This window comes from Sus scrofa, chromosome 1 (assembly GCF_054392235.1).
Source record: "Sus scrofa isolate SSC_HxYL_T2T_F1_AM1 chromosome 1, Sscrofa_HxYL_maternal_Yorkshire_Landrace_v2.0, whole genome shotgun sequence".
In the NCBI taxonomy this organism is placed as follows: domain Eukaryota; kingdom Metazoa; phylum Chordata; class Mammalia; order Artiodactyla; family Suidae; genus Sus; species Sus scrofa.
In genome coordinates this window covers 272968933-272986097 of record NC_139383.1, presented here as the reverse complement: position 1 = coordinate 272986097, position 17165 = coordinate 272968933, and the positions used below count along the sequence as shown (strand labels likewise).

Sequence of the window (17165 nt, the reverse complement as noted above, 5' to 3'; positions counted from 1 at the left end):
AGCAAGGGCAGGGACCGAACCCGCAACCTCATGGTTCCTAATTGGATTTGTTAACCACTGCGCCATGATGGGAACTCCAAGAAGATTCATTCTAAAGAAGCAGGTTTGCCCCATCACCTAGTCCACATGCCAATGATGAAAACATACAGTTTACACTTTTACTAACAGCAAAACCCTAACCCTAACCCTAACCCTAACCCTAAGCCTAACCCTAACTAATGACAAAGCAGGCTCTCGAACCACTAGGCAGTAGAACAGAGCTGCCACACCTTCTGGCCCGTGAGAGATGACAACCCTTAGCCACAGGCTGATTACAGAATGGTCTGTCCTTGGGCCCCAGTTGGTGTTCAGGCTTATCTTCTGTCTCTTCTACATCCCATTATTTGAAAATGCATTTTGTATGCATCGTATATCACTTAGAGCAAGTCCTAGTGGACGTGCCAGGCAAGGATAAATGCTTCACTTGCTGAATAAACTGAAAACGTTTGGATACACATATGGAAGTAATTTATTTTGTTCGTGTCAGCACGTTAGGATTTTAGCCACTTTTCTATGGGCAATTTCCTTCAAGATATGTCATTATATCTTAACCGATGAATTAAGACTTTCACTAAAAATAATCTGATTTAGATATGTCTTTGCTTTAAGAAAGTCCAGAACTGTCAATCCTTAGCTTACAAGCAACTGGTTTTTGCCAAGTTTCCGGTCTGAGATAGATGGCTGCATGTGGCAGGTGGTGCCTGAGAGCCCACCATGAGGAGGGGGCTTCGTCAGGACCAGAGGGGGCTCCAGGAGGGAGATCTGGGGGCAGCCATCTGTCAAGCAGCGACCTGGGCTAGGAATACAAAGACCAGGAGAAAAGCACATAAAGAGAGATGTCATCCACACCCATTCCCCTCCCCAACACCTTGATAGGTGCACCTCTTCCATTTGCCTTGTCCCAAGTCATATCCTTTATAATAAACAGGTAATAAGTTAAAAAGAAAACAAGGACCAAATAGTTGAATAGACATTTCTCCCTGGAAGGTATTAAGCATATATACAGATTGAACATTAGGAGTTCCCTTCGTGGCTCAGCAGTAATGAACCCAATTAGTATTCATGGGGAGGTGGGTTTGATCCCTGGCCTCACTCAGTGGGTTAAAGGATCCGGCATTGGCATGAGCTGGGTGGAGGTCAGACTTACTTCGAGTCCCGCGTTGCTGTGGCTGTGGCTGTGGCCAGCAGCTGTAACTCCTATTCAACCCCTAGACTGAGAATTTTCATATGCCTTGTACAGCCATAAAAAAAAAGGTTAAACATTATTAATCTTTAGGGAAATGCAAATTAAAACCACAATGAAGTACACCTCACACTAAGATGGGTAATCAAAGAGGCAACAGAAAGTGTTGACAAGGATATGAAGAAATTGGAATCCTCATACATTGTTGATATGAATTTGAAATGGTTCATCCATCCATTTCAGAAAACAATTTGTTTGTTTCTCAAACAGTTGAAGATAAAAGTTTTCATATGACCCAATGATTCTATTCCTAGGTGCATACCTAAGAAAAGTGAAATATATTCACATAAAAACTTAAAAAAAGAGACGTCAAGCACAAAATAAGTGCCATGCCAGAGGAAGCTTGGGATGCTGTGAAAGTCTGGAGCAAGGGCATGTGACTTGATCCAGATTTGTTTGGGGGTCAGGAAGGGCAAGGGATACTGGAGAAGAGGATTGAATGTGAACGGAGCCTCTGGGGATGGATGGGCCTGAGGTCAAGCAGAGCAAGGGAGCAGAGGTGGGGCAAAGATGTGCTTTGCATGTTGCTCATTCAATGAAGGGCAAGTGGCCCAGGATAGTTAGAAAGGGTCAAGGGTGATAGGGCAGTGGCAAGGTGACAGGCAGGGACCAAAGGTCATGAGGAGCCACTGAGAAATTTCTAAGCCAGAGAATGACATGGGCCAGTGCACATTTTAGAAAGATCCACTGGAGGGCAAGGGTTGGAGGGGTGGGAAGGCTGAGAGAGGAAAGGTAAGGGGCTACTGCAGAATTCGGGCAAAAGCTGAACCAATGCATGGTTATGGGACAGAGGGAGGAAGGTGGATCTGCAAGTACTTGTTGGGAATAAGATGCTTTTGCCGAGGATTAGTGTTATAAATGACACTTGGTTTGAATAGTGCTACCACAGTAGCTCAGATTATGGTTTCACTTTGTTTTGTTTGTTTGTTTAAACTGGGTTAAGTAGATCCGTGTGGGCAAGCCTGAGACTCAAACTTTGTGACACTTGCCTGTCACTCCCATGGCCCGAGACCCTCCCAGGTCTTGGGACTCCCGAGTAGCAGACAGAAGAACCCAGGCCCAGAAGCAGTGGCAGGAGGCAAGCTCTTTGGTGAGAAGCCCCAGCCTGAGTTGGAGGCCTTTCCCAGTTGATAGGGAACTGCGACTATAGGAACACCTAGGGATAGACCTTGAGAAGCCCAGGTAGGCAGCCAGCCACCAAAGAACCTGTAGCGGTTGTGGGAGCCCAGCTGCTGGGCTCAAGTCACTGGCAGGAGAACCCCAGCCCTTGCAGCAGAGGCTTATGGGGAGCAGAGGAGGAACACTGGGGAGAGCAGGGCAAAGGCATTGCTGAGGCAGCCACTCAGTCACTGGGAGCCAAGGACAGATGACCGAAATTTGGGGATAAGCCCTGGAGCCTCAGAGAAATAGTTAAAATAGTTAAAACAGACAAAATAGTTAAAATAGATAAAAATCCTTATCTAACTGGAGTAGAAAGAAAAAGTCTTTCTACTCTTAGCAGGGGGGAGCTGATGGTTAGACCTAGAGCTTCTACCTTAGGTCAGAATAGGTCCCAGGACCTTGGCAGGGGTCACAGGTAGGGGTCAGGTGCTGCAGCGAGGCAGAGTCTGGAGCCAGCAGGGCCCGGCAGTGACCTCCCTCATATTTACTTTGGGAACATGTGCCATGGCCCAGCTAGAAACACAGCTCGCCGTGTCAGCAACTTCCTGAGAGAGGACACAGCCCACAACTGTTTCTGAGCCACTGCCAGAGGCAGGGACGCTAGAAGCTTCTGCATAGGGTCTAGTGAGGGGTCAGAGATGCTTTCTCCCTGCAGCCCTGGGTGAGAACACAGCGCGGACAGGGTGGAGGAACAAAGGTCCGGTGGTGAGGGAGGGAGGTCTACACAGCCGCCTTCCAGAGACAGGCATTCAGGCAAAGTTAGGGGTGAGCAGCCTATGCAGCCTACAGCCCACGGATCAGAAGCACCTGGGAAAAGTAGCCAGTGGCTTGTAGCGAGGCTTCTTAAGTTGTCTGGTTTTTGTCAAGAACTACCTGGAGACAGACACAAATGTAAACTCAGAAACAGACCTGTTAGCTGGTGTGAGGACTGACGATCCATTATAAACGGAGCCAAGCAGATTTAAAATGAGTATTTACTCAATTTGCTGGACACTGATTTTCACAGAACTTCTCTGGAACATTCTAACCACATTCTGTATTCACAGCACTCCTATTTGTATTGTGCGAGTCCTGACCTGCTGAAGAATTTCTAAACACAAACCTTCCCCTGTCAACATGGCCATTAAAAACCGTGGCAAATACCCCAAGACTCTAGGGCCAGGAGGCACCATCTATCTGCAGGAAGGTGCCGTGTTACAGTCAGTTATGAAGGCTTTTGGTTTAATACTATAACCGAAATGTTCAGTACAACTAAAAGGTTTCCACAGAAATCAACATTTTGTTTTGTGTACTTCATGTTCAGCTCCAGAATTCTAAGTTCATGGGAGAATACAAGGAAATAGCTCCAATTTTCCAGACTCATACTGATTTCTTGGGAAATTCAGAAAAATGTCCTCAGTGAGTTTTATTATCAGAGAGGCTGTGTTAGAGCATAGTTTATTAGTGCCTTTTAAGCTCCTTTATTTCTTACTTAATCCTTTTCTATCTCCTTCTAAATGAGAACTGAGAACCTGGGAACTGACATCTTAAAGTTGCGATCTTTAGATTTGTATTGCTCTTTTTAAAATGCTGAGGGAAGCAAAAAGTAGATTCTTTTTTTGTCTTTATAGGGCCGCATCTGTGGCATATGGAGGTTCCCAGGCTAGGGGTCTAATCAGAGCTGTAGCCACCAGCCTGCGCCAGAGCCATAGCAACACGGGATCCTAGCCGAGTCTGTGACCTACACCACAGCTCACAGCAACGTCGGATCCTTAACCCGCTGAGTGAAGCCAGGGATCAAACCCGCAACCCCAAGTTTCCTAGTTGAACATGTTAACTACTGAGCCACGACGGGAACTCCCAAAAAGTAGATTCTTAAAACTCTCATTCCCACACCTGAACATGGGAGTTTAGAGAAACCTCAAGATTTCTGATTCTGCCCATTGGAATGTGGTGACTGGGTCATGCCAAGGTGACATGAAACTTTGTACTTGCTATTGAAATTGACTTTGCTAAGCAAATTCCCAGGGTCATTAATAGAACTGTGTAGCCTCTTTCAGGCCAAAGGCCATTTTTAGTTTCCATTTTTTGGAGCAGTGATATTTGCCTTAAGAAATAAACACCCTAACATTTCAAATAAGTTGTACCTATTTGCCTAGAGTTTGCTTAGATACTCAGTTTCTTTTCTTGTCAGTGTTTCAAAAGATGTTCCAAGGGGGAAAAAAATGCACCCTTCTTTTAAAATGTTTTATAAGTGAGACATTTCCATCCTCTGTGGGCAAATTAACAAGATCTGATCAATGTCAGTTTTCGTACTGGTAACTGAGGAACTCCTACGGATTCCATTTTTTCCCTTTTAAACTAGAAATTATGCTTCTATCACAGTATAGTAGCTACCGCTTCACTTCTTGTCCTTATTTCAAGGAGACAGATTTTTGGCTGCAAGGTGTATATTTTTCTGTTTTATACCTTTAATACTCATGAAAGATTAAAACAAAGCAACTTAATTAAGTTTCTTATAATGTAACCAGAGTCCACCAAACAATATTCTCTAGGGTATAAGATGGAAGGGATCCAGAAGTGTGTGTGGTGGCCCCCACATTTAAGAGGATATTAAGTTTTAAGTGCAAGATATAAATTCTTCCCTTTATTCGTTATCTAGGGGGCTGACAAAGAAAGGAATAATAAACTAGGTGGAAACTCATTCTTTCAAATTGATGCTTCATTTTTATAAGGAGAAAAAAAAAAAGATCCCCCTCTTACCTCAAGTGTTTCATTAATTTGCTGGGTCTTTCTAAACCATGAATCACCGCTGTGGGTAAACAACTCATACCTTTTTTTTTTTTTTTTTTTTTTAAATCCTGTCTGAAGAAGAGTATATGTCAAGTGGGTGGTTTTAAAAGTCCCTAATAATGGCTGTTTTATAGCTAGGGGCCCACTGTTGTTAAAACCTCACAGCTTCTCTTCTCCTCAGGCATGACGGAGATGGTGCGTAAAATTACTCTGAGCAGAGCAGTGAGAATCATGCAGAATCTCTTTCCTGAGGAGTACAACTTCTACCCCCGCTCATGGATTCTGCCTGACGAGTTCCAGCTCTTTGTGGCTCAGGTAGATGGCACTCTGTCCCTACAACCTCCCCCCACCTTTTTTTTTTTTTTAAAAGATTTTTATTTTTTCCATTATAGTTGATTTACAGTGTTCTGCCAATTTCTGTTGTACAGCAAAGTGAGCCAGTCATACATACATACATATATGTATGTATATATATATATATATATATACATTCTTTTTCTCATATTGTCCTCCATCATGTTCCATCACAAGTGACTGGATATAGTTCCCTGTGCTATCCAGCAGGATCTCATTGCTTATCCACTCCAAATGCAATAGTTTGCATCCATTAACCCCAAACTCCTAGTCCATCCCACTTCCTCCCCATCCGCCTCGGCAACCACAAGTCTGTTCTCCAAGTCCATGAGTTTTTTTTCTGTAGACATTTGTGCCATATAAGGGATACCATATGGTATTTGTTTTTCTCTTTCTGACTTACTTCACTTAGTATGAGAGTTTCTAGTTCCATCCATGTTGCCTCAAATGGCATTATTTTGTTCTTTTTTATGGCTGAGTAGTGTTCCTTTGTGTGTATATGTACCCATGATCCTTGAATTCTATTATGACGGTAATGGTGGCCTGGGTCCTGTGTGCTGGGATCTGGGGCTGGGGGTTCCCAGGAAGCTGAGACTGATTGGAGGGGGATGTCTGAACTGTACACAGCAGATGTTGCCTTGATCAAGGCAGCTCACAGAGCCAAACGAGGAGGATGCCACATAGGTAAACTGAAGAAGCAAGTCCTGATGCCAGGAGACAGGCCTGAGGCTGAGGCAAGAAGCTAGGAGTCAGGCTGTTTGGAGAGCCAGGGAGATGGAGCTGGAGCAGGTGGTCGAGCCCACAAGCTGACTGGGGCTGTTTGGGTGAATCCCAGAGTTAGGATCTCCCTGGCAGTCCATGGTATGAAATGTGGGAGATGAGGCTCCATTTCAAGACCGGTAAGTAAGTCTGACCAACTGAGGGGAAACCTTTTAAGGGTCTTGCTTTAAATTTGTTCCACAATCAATTTTCAAACTCCCGGTTCCGTATCGAAACTCCGAACGAAGTGGAATGGTGGTCATATGGGTCTGTATTTCTTAAAATTCTTTGAATTCTTAACTTAAAAATGGGTGCATTTGATGGAGTTCCTGCTGTGGCGCAATGGGATCGGCAGCATCTCTGGAGCGCTGGACACAGATTTGATCCCAGGCTTGGCACAATGGGTTAAGGATCTGGCGTGGCCCCAGCTGCAACTGTGGCTTGGATCTGATTCCTGGCCCAGGAACTCCGTATGCTGTGGGACAGCCAGAAAAGAGGAGAGAGAGAGAGAGAGAGAAAAAAAAAAAGGATGCATTTGGTTGTATGCAAATTATGCTTCAATACAGTTAATTAAAGAAATAAACTCTCAACTGGTCCCTGTACTCACCCCTCAACTTCCCACTTCTGTGGCTCTGCTCATGCTATTGTCACTATGTGGAATACATCTCCATCGCATTTCTACACCTCTCTATTTAAGTATTCTGCAAGGCTGAGTTTAAGTGAGATACCAATTGTGTCTTCAAAATCTGGTAAGTGAGAAGACATTTGCCATCATCCCCCAAAGTTCCTCTGTGCTTCTTTGCAGTCAGGTTCCCCAACCCCCAGCCCCGGCAACCCCTGATCTGCGTTCTCATTACAGATTAGCGTTGCCTCTTCAAGAAATTCATATAAATGGAATCCTACAACATGTACTCTTTTGAATTTTTTTTTCCTTGAGAATTAGGTTTTTGAGATTCATACATGTTTGTTGCATCAGAAGTTTGTATTTTTTGTAATTTATTTGTCCTGCTTTTTAGGGCATTTGGAAGTTCCCAGGTTAGGGATCCAATCAGAGCTGTAGCTGCCAGCCTACACCACAGCCACAGCAACACAGTATCCCAGCCGAGTCTGCCAACTACACCACAGCTCACGGCAAGGCTGGATCCTTAACTGCCTGAGCAAGGCCAGGATCCTCATGGATACTAGTCCGGTTCGTTACCGCTGAGCCACAATGGAACTCCAGTAGTTTGTATTTTTATTGCCGAGCACTGTTCCATTGGGAGTATATGCCGATTTGTGTATCTATTCACCAATGGATGGGCATCTGGGTTGTTTCCATTTTGGGGATATTATAAATAAAGCTGCCATGGCTAATCATACACAAGTCATTTTGTGGATATGTTTTCATTTTCCCTGGGTTAACCCGAGGAGTGGAATTTCTTGATTATATGGTGTGTGTATGTTTAACTTAGGAGAAATTGCCAAACTGTTTTCCAGGGTGGCTGGACCACTTTGCATTCCCTCCAGCAGTGTGTGAGTGTTCCTTTTGTTCCGTGTGTCATTGCCAGTACTTGGTATTGTTAGTCTTTTGAATTTTAGACACTCAGGTAGACGTGCAGTTGTATTTCTTTATGGTTTTAATTTAATCTCCTGGGTGACTGGATGTTGAGCATCTTTCCATTGCGCTTTTGGGCCATTTGAATCTTTTCTTTTTTTTTTTTTTTGTTAAGTGTATGTTAAAAATTTTTGTTTATTTTTATTAGCATTTTATTTTTAAGTTGTAAGTTCTTTATATATATATTCTGGATATCACTCTTTTATATGTGTATGTGTATTCTGAATACTTTCTCACACTTGGCTTTTCAGTCTTAACCTTGAATTTTCACTTTACAGCTTTGTCTTTGGAAGAGCAAGCATTTTTACTTTTGATAAAATTGAACATATCAGTTATTTCTTTATCATTTGTGCTTTTTGTATGATGTCTAACACTTCCTTGCCTAAGGTTGTAATGATTTTATACTTTGTTTTTTTTCTAGAAGCTTTATACTTTTAGCTTTACATGTATGTCCGTGATTCGTTTCACATTAGTTTTTGTGTACAATATGAGATTAGAATTGACTGTTTACTTTTTCCCATATGGATTTTCAGTTTCTTCATCCTTTGTTGAAACGATTGTCATTTTCCCCGCATCTTGTTGAATTATCTTGGCGTCTTTGTTGCAAATGAATTGACCACATATGTTTTGGGTCCGTTTCTGGATTCTCTGTTTTGTTCTATTCATCGTATGTTTACTCCGGCACTAGAACTCCCCACTACCCTGATTACTATAGCTTTAGAGTCGGTCTTGAAATCAAGTAGTGCAAGTCTTCACACTTTGTCTTCAGAATTGGTTTGGTTATTATAACTCCTTTACATGCCATCTTTGTAATCATTTCGTCCATTTCTACAAGGAAGCCTGCTGGGACTTTGGTATTGCATTGACTCTACAGATCAGTTTGGAGACAGTGCACATTTTAGCAACATTGAATCATTTAATCCCTGATAATTTATTTTCATTTATTTATATCCTCCTTGGAGTTCCTGTCACGGCACAGTGGAAATGAATCCAACTGGGAACCACGAGGCTGCAGGTTTGATCCCTGGCCTTGCTCAGTGGGTTAAGGATCTGCCATTGCCGTGAGCTGTGGCGTGGATCGCAGACGTAGCTCGAATCTGGTGTTGCTCTGGCTGTGGTGTGGGCTGGCAGCTACAGCTTCTATTAGACTTCTAGCCTGGGAATCTCCATATGCTGCAGGTGCGGTCCTAAAAAGACCAAAAGACAAAAAAAAAAAAAAAAAAAAAAGAGTCCATTCCTTCTTATTATCAAGGAATGTTCCATTAAATGTATTTACTACAGTTTGCTTGTACCTTCAATTTCTGCTGGACATTTGGATTGATTCCAGTTTTGGCTCTTTCAAATAAAGATACTTTAAACATTTGTGTACAAGTCTTTGCGTGAACATGTTTTTCATGTCTCTTGAGAAAATGCTTAGGAATAAGATGTTTGGATCATACAGTGGCTGTCCATTTCATTTTAAAGAAAGTACCACTTGTTTTCCAAGGTGGGTTGTATCATTGTGTGTCCATCAGCAACGTATGACCATTCTAGGTCTTCCACATGCTTGCCAACACTAATAATAGCAACAGCCAGTCTTTTTAATTTTAGTCATTCTAATAGGTGTGTAGTGGTTTCTCACTGGCTTTAAGTTTGTATTTCCCTAGTTATTAATGATGTTGAACATCTGTTCATGTGCTTATTTGCTGTCCAAATACATTCTTTGATGAAGTATCTATTCATATCTTTCAGCCATTTAAAAATTGAGCCATGAGCTGAGACACAACGAGAACTCCAGATGAATCAATTTCTTGATTTGTTCTTTTGTGGATCGTACTTTTGGTGTCCTATACCAGGAATTTTGACCTAACTCAAGTTCATAAAAACATTCTCTTTGTTTCTGTCTCCATGTTTTATAGTTTTAAGTTCAGGTCTATGATTTGTTTTGCATTAGTTTTTTAAATATAATGTGAGGTATGGTTCATTTTTTTTTTACATGAGATATCCAGTAGTTTTAGAAACATTTGGTATTCCCCCCATTATCTTCGCACTTAATGTTCAAAATAGTTGCTCAAGTATATATAGGTGTGTGTATCTGAATTCTCTAGTCTATTCTATTGATATATTTGTTGATCTTTATGCCAATATCCCACTGTTTTATTTTTAATTTTTTTTATTTTTTATTATTATTATTTTTTTGTCTTTTTGCCTTTTTTCTAGGGCCGCTCTCGTGGCATATGGAGGTTCCCAGGCTAGGGGTCTAATAGGAGCTGTAGCTGCTGGCCTACGCCACAGCCACAGCAACGCAGGATCCGAGTCGCGTCTGCGACCTACACCACAGCTCACGGCAATGCCAGATCCTTCACCCGCTGAGCAAGGCCAGGGATTGAACCCACAACCTCATGATTTCTAGTCAGATTTGTTAACCACTGTGCCACGACGGGAACTCCCCCACTGTTTTATTATTATAGCTTTAAGTCTTGAAATCATCCAGTGAAAGCCCTCCAACTTTGTTCTTTTTCAAAGTTGTCTTGGCCATTTTGTTCTTTTGGCCATGTGAATTCCATATGTATTCTTTTGACCGTATGATTCTGCCATATGAATCTTAGAATTAGGTTGTTAATCTCTACTAAAAGCCTGCTGAAATTGAATCTATATATCACTTTGGGTAAGGCTGACATCTTAACAGCATTGAGTTTTCTGACCCAATGGACATTGTATAGCTCTCCTTTTATTTAGGTCTTCTTTAATTTTTTGTGAGCAATTAAGAAAAATAATTTGTACTTTTGACCACCTTCATCCAGTTCCTTATCCCCTATCCCCTATCCCCTGCCTCTAGTAACCATAAATCTGATCTCTTTTTCTGTGGGTTTGTCTGTCTATTTGTTTTTGAAGTATGATTGACCTATATCAGTATGTTAGTTCCTGGTGTACAATATAGTGGTTTGGTATTTCTGTACATGACATGATCAAAAAAATGTATGTGGGGTTTTTTTGTTTTATTTACTTTTTAATTTTTTAATGTAGAGGTCTTTCACATCTTTTGTCAAATTTATTTCAGTTTTTTGTATTTTTCAGTTTATTTCAATTTCTAGTGGTTTATTGTGAATATATAGAAATACAGTTGATTTTTGTATATTGATCTTGTATCCTGCAACCTTGCTAAACTCACTTAGAAATTCCATTAGTTTATTTTGTATGTTCCTTTGGATTGTCTGTAGAGACTCTCATGTCCTCTGAGAATAGGAAGGTTTTTTATGCTTTTCTTTTCAATCAGCCCTTTATTTCTTTTTCTTGCCTTATTGCTCTATTCATTGTAGTTGAATGGAAGTAGTGGAAGTAAGACATCCTGGACTTCTTCCTGATCTTAAAGGATAAACATTTAATTTTTCACAATTAAGTATGGTGTTAGTGAGAGTTTTCCTTGTGGCTCAGTGGGTTAAGAACCTGACTAATATCCATGAGGATGTGGGTTTGATCCTTGGCCCTGCTCAGTGGTTTGGGAATCCAGCATTGCTGCAAGCTGTAGCATAAGTCACAGATATGGCTTGGATCTGGTGAGGCTGTGGCTGTGGCATAGGCTGGCAGCTGCAGCTCTGTTTTGACCGCTAGCCTGGGAACATCCATATGCTGCAGGTGCGGCTCTAAAAAGCAAGGGGGAATAAAAGCAAAGAAAAATTAAATTTTAAAAAAACTTAAAGTATAGTGTTAGTAATAGATTTCTTTATTAGATGCTCTTTATTAGATTAATGAAATTTCCTTCTATTTCTGTTTCCATGAATTTTGTTTTGTTTTTAATTAGAAGTGGATGTTGAATTTTGTTACATACTCCTCTTGAGCTTATTGAAATGATGGTTTAGATTTTCTTTTTTGTTTGTTAATATGCTGAAATGTGTTGATTAATTCCAAAATATTAAACAAAATATGCATTCTTAAGGCAAATCCCACTTGGTCATGACATATTATCCTTTTTATACACATACTTGGATTTGATTTACTAAAATTTGGTTTGGAATGTTTGTATCTATATTCATGAGGGATACTGGTCTGTTGTTTTCTTTTTTTGCAACATATTTGTTTGGTTTTGTTATCAGGGTAGTGCTGGTCACATAAAATGAATTGGAAGTATTTCCTTTACTACTTTTAAATTTTCTGGAAGAATTTGGATAAAGTTGTCATTCTTTTTTTTTTTTTTTTTTTCCTTTGTTTGGCTGCACCTGTGGCATATGGAAGTTCTTGGGCCAGGGATTGAATCTGAGCCTCAGCTGCAACCTATGCCAGAGCTGCGGCAATGCCTGATCCTTAACCCACTGTGCCTGGCCTAGGATCAAGCCCATGCCACCAAGAGCCAAAACCAGATCCTTAACCCACCACACCTCAGCAGGAACTCCTATCATTATTTCTTCCTTAAATGTTTGATAAAGGTCACCAGTGAAGTCATGTGGGCTTGATGTTTCTTTATGGGGGCAGTTAACTAAAAATTCAATTTCTTTAATAGATAAAACTATTCAATCTACTCTTGAATGAGCTTTGGAGGTTTGTATCTTTCAAGGAATTTGCCCATTTTTTCTAAGCTGTCGCTTTTATTGCCATAAAGTTGTCATAATATTACATTTTATCCTTTTAGTATCTATGGAATCTTTACTGATGTCACCTCTCATTCCTAACATTTGTAATCTGTGTTCTTTCTCCCGCCCCTTATCAGAGTGGGTAGAAGTTTATCAATTTTATTGATCTCCTTTGTTAGTTTTGTAGCTTTAATTATTTGTTTTGTTTTTTGGTTGTTCCTTTAGGGTTTATAGCATGTATCTTTAACTTATGACAATCTATCTTTAAATGATATTATGTCATTTTACTTACAATGTGAGACCCTTATAATACTACCGTTTTCATACATTTTACCTTTACATATATTATAAACCCCTCAATAAGTCATTATTATTCTTGTTTGAACAACCTATTGTATTTTAAAGAGATTTAAATAACAACAAGAAAAAATCATGTATGTACTCATGTAGTTATCATTTCCAGTGGCTTTTATTCATTTTTGTAAATTCACCTTTTTGTTTGGTATCATTTTTCTTTAGCCTAAAGTTTCCTCTAGTACTTTTTGTGTTAAGGGTCTTTTGATGATGAATTCTTTCAATGTTTGTATTTATTGAAGTTTATTTTGCCTTTGATTTTGAAAGATGTTTTCTCTAGGTATAGAATTTTAGGTTAGCATTTTTTCTTTCAGTGCTTTTAATATGTTACTCCTCTGTCTTCTTGCTTGTATTGCTTCTGACAAGAAATCTGTTTTCATCCTTATCTTTGATCTTCTGTATATAACATGTCTGTTTTCTCTGGCTGCTTTTAATATTTTCTATCACTGGTTTTGAACAGTTTGATTGTGATGTGTTTCAGTATAATATTTTAAAATGTTTTTCGTGTTTGGGGTTCATTGAGCTTTTAGATATGTTAAGTTTATAATTTTTATAAAATTTGAAAAGCATTTGTCCATTATTTCTTCAGTTATTTTTCCATCCATTCCACCTCCTCTCATATTTATGTCTCAATGGGGGACTCCAATTACATGTATATTAGGCCATTTGAAAGTGCTCCACAGTTCACTGATACTCTGTTCATTTTTTAAAAAATTTTTGTTTCTTTTTAGAGAGTGTCTATTCTTTTATCTTCATGTTCACTAATTTTTTTCTTCTTTAGTTTCTAATCTGCTGTTAATCCCACTCGTTCTACTTTTCATCTCATCTATTTTAGTTTTTATTTCTAGAAGCTAGATTTGGGTCTTTAAAAAATATCTTCCATACTTTTACTTAGCTTTTTGAACATATGCAATGCATTATAATAACTTTTAATGCCATTGCTAATTCTAACTCTCTATCCATTCTGGGTTGGTTTCGATTGACTGATTTTTCTCTTTATTATGGTTTATATTTCCTTGCTTCTTTTCATGCCTGGTAATTTTTAGCTGGGTGCCAGACATGGTGAATATTATCTTATGTCATTACTGGGTATTTTTGAATGCCTATAAAATTCTTGATCTTTGTTGTGGGATCCAGTTAAGTTACTTGGGAGTAGATTTGGGGTCTTCTTTTTAAACTTTGTCAGGCAGAGCTAGAGTAGTGCTTGGCCTAAGGCTAGTTATTCCTCACTACTGAGGCAAGAATTATATGTGTTCTCTACCCAGTGTTCTGTGCATCATGGTGTTTTTCAGTCTGATTGGTGAGAATAGACACTATTCCAGGCTCCGAATGGCACTAGGCACTGTTTCCTCTATTCCTTCTGGATGGCTCTTTCCTTGGCCTCAGGTGGTTTCCTCACATGCTTGCACTGCTCTGTGCTTAGCCAGATACACAAAGGAGACCCTCTGTGGGTCCCTAGAGTTCTCTCTGTGCCGAAGTTCTCTTCCCTGAGAACTCTACTATCTTAGTCTCCCTTGACTCAGGTCCATTTCTTCAACTCATATTGTCCACTGGGCTCAGTTGGAGTCCTCTCTCTCTGGCTCTGAAAAGACAGTGAACTGGGACAATCACGCAGCTCACATCATTTGATTCCCATCTCTTACGAATCACTGTTCTTTGTTGTTCGATGTCCAGTGTCTTGAAAGTGATTGTTTAATATATTTTGCCTGTTTTGTTTTTTGTTGTTTTGGTTGTTTCTGGTGTACTTAGAACTGGATAGTTCTCTAATATAAAGGAAGATTTATTAGCACTTTATTATAGCACCAATTTAGGATCTGCTGATTCAGCATCTGGCATAGGCAAAAGAAGACTCTGAAACCTCCCCATAGCTGTTTGCTGGGAAGCCCTGGACCCGTCGCTTATTCCTCATGGAATCCCTCCTCCTCTCAGCTCCATCTCTCCGTCTGCCACTGTGTGGCGAAACGACCCTCACCTCAGAACAAGCATGGCATCCAGTGAATATCTGATGGGGAAAAGCTTTATTAGCTGCAAACCTGATAAAACATGTGGCATTCTTATTTTTAATATCTCATTTGTTTTAACGCAAAGTGATGTATTCATATTAAGAATTCAAATAATATAGGAATTTTGTAAATTAAAAGTGAAAAAAATATCCCCACCCTCAGAAATTACTGGGCACGTAATGTGTAACCTTCCAGCTTTTCTCATGTGTAAACAGATGTACACTGTCACACACACGGCCTTATTTCTTTGAAAAATAGGATTACACTCTACAGTCTCTTCTCCAGCCTGTCTTTTCTCCCATTTTCTCCATGTTTTAGACATTGTCCCGTGCCACTGCTGCATAGTACTCCGTTGTATGAATGCACCTTAAGATTTAAAATCAGGAGTTCCCGTCGTGGCGCAGTGGTTAACGAATCCGACTAGGAACCATGAGGTTGCGGGTTCGGTCCCTGCCCTTGCTCAGTGGGTTAACGATCTGGCGTTGCCGTGAGCTGTGGTGTAGGTTGCAGACGCGGCTCGGATCCCGCGTTGCTGTGGCTCTGGTGTAGGCCGGAGACTACAGCTCCGATTCGGCCCCTAGCCTGGGAACCTCCATATGCTGCGGGAGCGGCCCAAGAAACAGCAACAACAACAACAACAACAAAAAGACAAAAGACAAAAAAAAAAAAAAAAAAGATTTAAAATCATTCCCTTGTTGATGAACATTTAGGTAGTTCTCAGATTTTGGGGTTCAACAAGTAATGCTGTGGGGGACACCCCTCCAGGTATCTTTATACACCTGTGCCAGCATTTCCTTCAGGTAGATATCTCAAAATGGAATTAAAGGATATGCGCATTTACAACTGAGGCGTGGAAAGTCAAACATGAGGCTTTATTAACAGTGCACTTAGTTATGATGGCAAGTGATGTTTTCCCAGTGCCTTGGAAGTGAGTGCTCAGAGGTGTGGGGGTAGGGGGTTGCTTTGTGATCCTTGCCAACAACAGAAGGTGTGAGTAGCTGTAAAACATTCTAAAAGCTGTCGATCTGTGGGTATTTTTTTTTCTCTCATTAATTAGGATTAAATTCACTTTGTTTAAGAATGAGGGAGATCCACACCCCCACCTGCACAATCCCATTTTCAAAACTGGTACCCAGATACGATCAGCAGGTGGCACTAGCAGGAAGCAAGGAGGATTCTCAGTGGAAATTTTTGCAGAGACCAGAAGAGGATGCTGGCTTTCTTTCCAGTTTTCGCAGATGGCCAATAAAAAAATTCCTTCAAGTTTGTTTTGCATATGGTCCTCCATCTGGGTATTTGAGAAAAGTACAGTTTTGTTATCACAACAGTATTTATTATGGTGAAGGAGTTTGCATTTTGTAGCAGAGGAATTTTTCAGTGAATCAAGCCCAAAACCTGTGCAATAATGTTTTGCTGTTTCTTGGAGGGAACCAGCGAGCATGGGACCCTTCCATTTCCTTCTCCCGTTTCATCCTAAGTTAGCTTTTATTGATTCAGCTCCTCGAGGCAGAATGAAGTGCATTATTTGCAAAAACCCCAGAGAACAATGTTCTCCACTGGGTTTAGGAAGTTGGAAAATGTGGAGTTCTAAGTGGGTCAGAGTCAAGGCAGAGAGAAACCTGCCATGTGGAGCTTATATGCTTGTCCTGATTCCACGCTTATCACAGAACCTTCTGGTGAGTTGATTATTGGAATCGTTTTCCTTCCCATAGACAATAGGCTGATTCGGCTGATTCTGGGCCACCTGATGGTTTATCCAGAGGATGACATTTAAACTCCTGCACATGCCTGGTAGCGCTTCTCCCACCTCTTTGGCCCCAGCCTCCCTGGGGTTCCTCCATATTTAACCTTTGTAGGTACTCAGGGGCCCCTCTGCTCCCTCTGTGTTTTGTACATGCCTGTCTCTTTCTTGCCTGCTTCCCACTTCCAAGGCTGCCTTCTTTCATCTGACCAATTTTGCTAATTCTTCAGTCCCCTGCTTATCTTTTACTCTTTCTAAAACCTACTCTGCCTCCCATGTCTGGGGTGGAGGGGAGGGTATCTTGTTTTCCTCTCTCCATGGTACTTACGCCTATCACACTGCTTAGTGATGACACATCTAATCATCTTTCTCTTATGCTCTTAAGTACCACAAGGGCAGTGAGCGGCTGGCATGGTCTTACCTTTGTATCCCTGGTGCCTGTCACAGGGTTTGCACAGAGTTAGAACTCGAGCAGATTTGCTGAATTGAATTGCAGATTAATATGCAGATGCTATGGTTTAAACATTTCATCTCTTGTGGGTTTAGTCATCAAAAGTTAGCTTCTCTGCAGCCAAGGGTATCGGCATGACCCAGCCTG

At 40.8% G+C, this 17165-nt stretch overlaps 1 protein-coding gene across 6 annotated transcripts in view; it reads left to right on the top strand.

Annotated features, from left to right (window-relative positions):
* Nucleotides 1–17165, top strand: part of TTLL11 (tubulin tyrosine ligase like 11) — a 294081-nt gene that overhangs the window by 89490 nt on the left and 187426 nt on the right. For 5 of the 6 annotated variants that reach the window (XM_084994791.1, XM_084994777.1, XM_021068337.2 and 2 more), the window contains exon 3: nt 5397–5530. The exons of the other annotated variant lie outside the window; for it this stretch is intronic. In XM_084994791.1, coding sequence (XP_084850917.1) covers nt 5399–5530 — 132 coding nt within the window. In that variant the 5' untranslated portion in view covers nt 5397–5398. The remainder of the gene's footprint in view (nt 1–5396; nt 5531–17165) is intronic. 6 annotated transcript variants of the gene reach the window in all.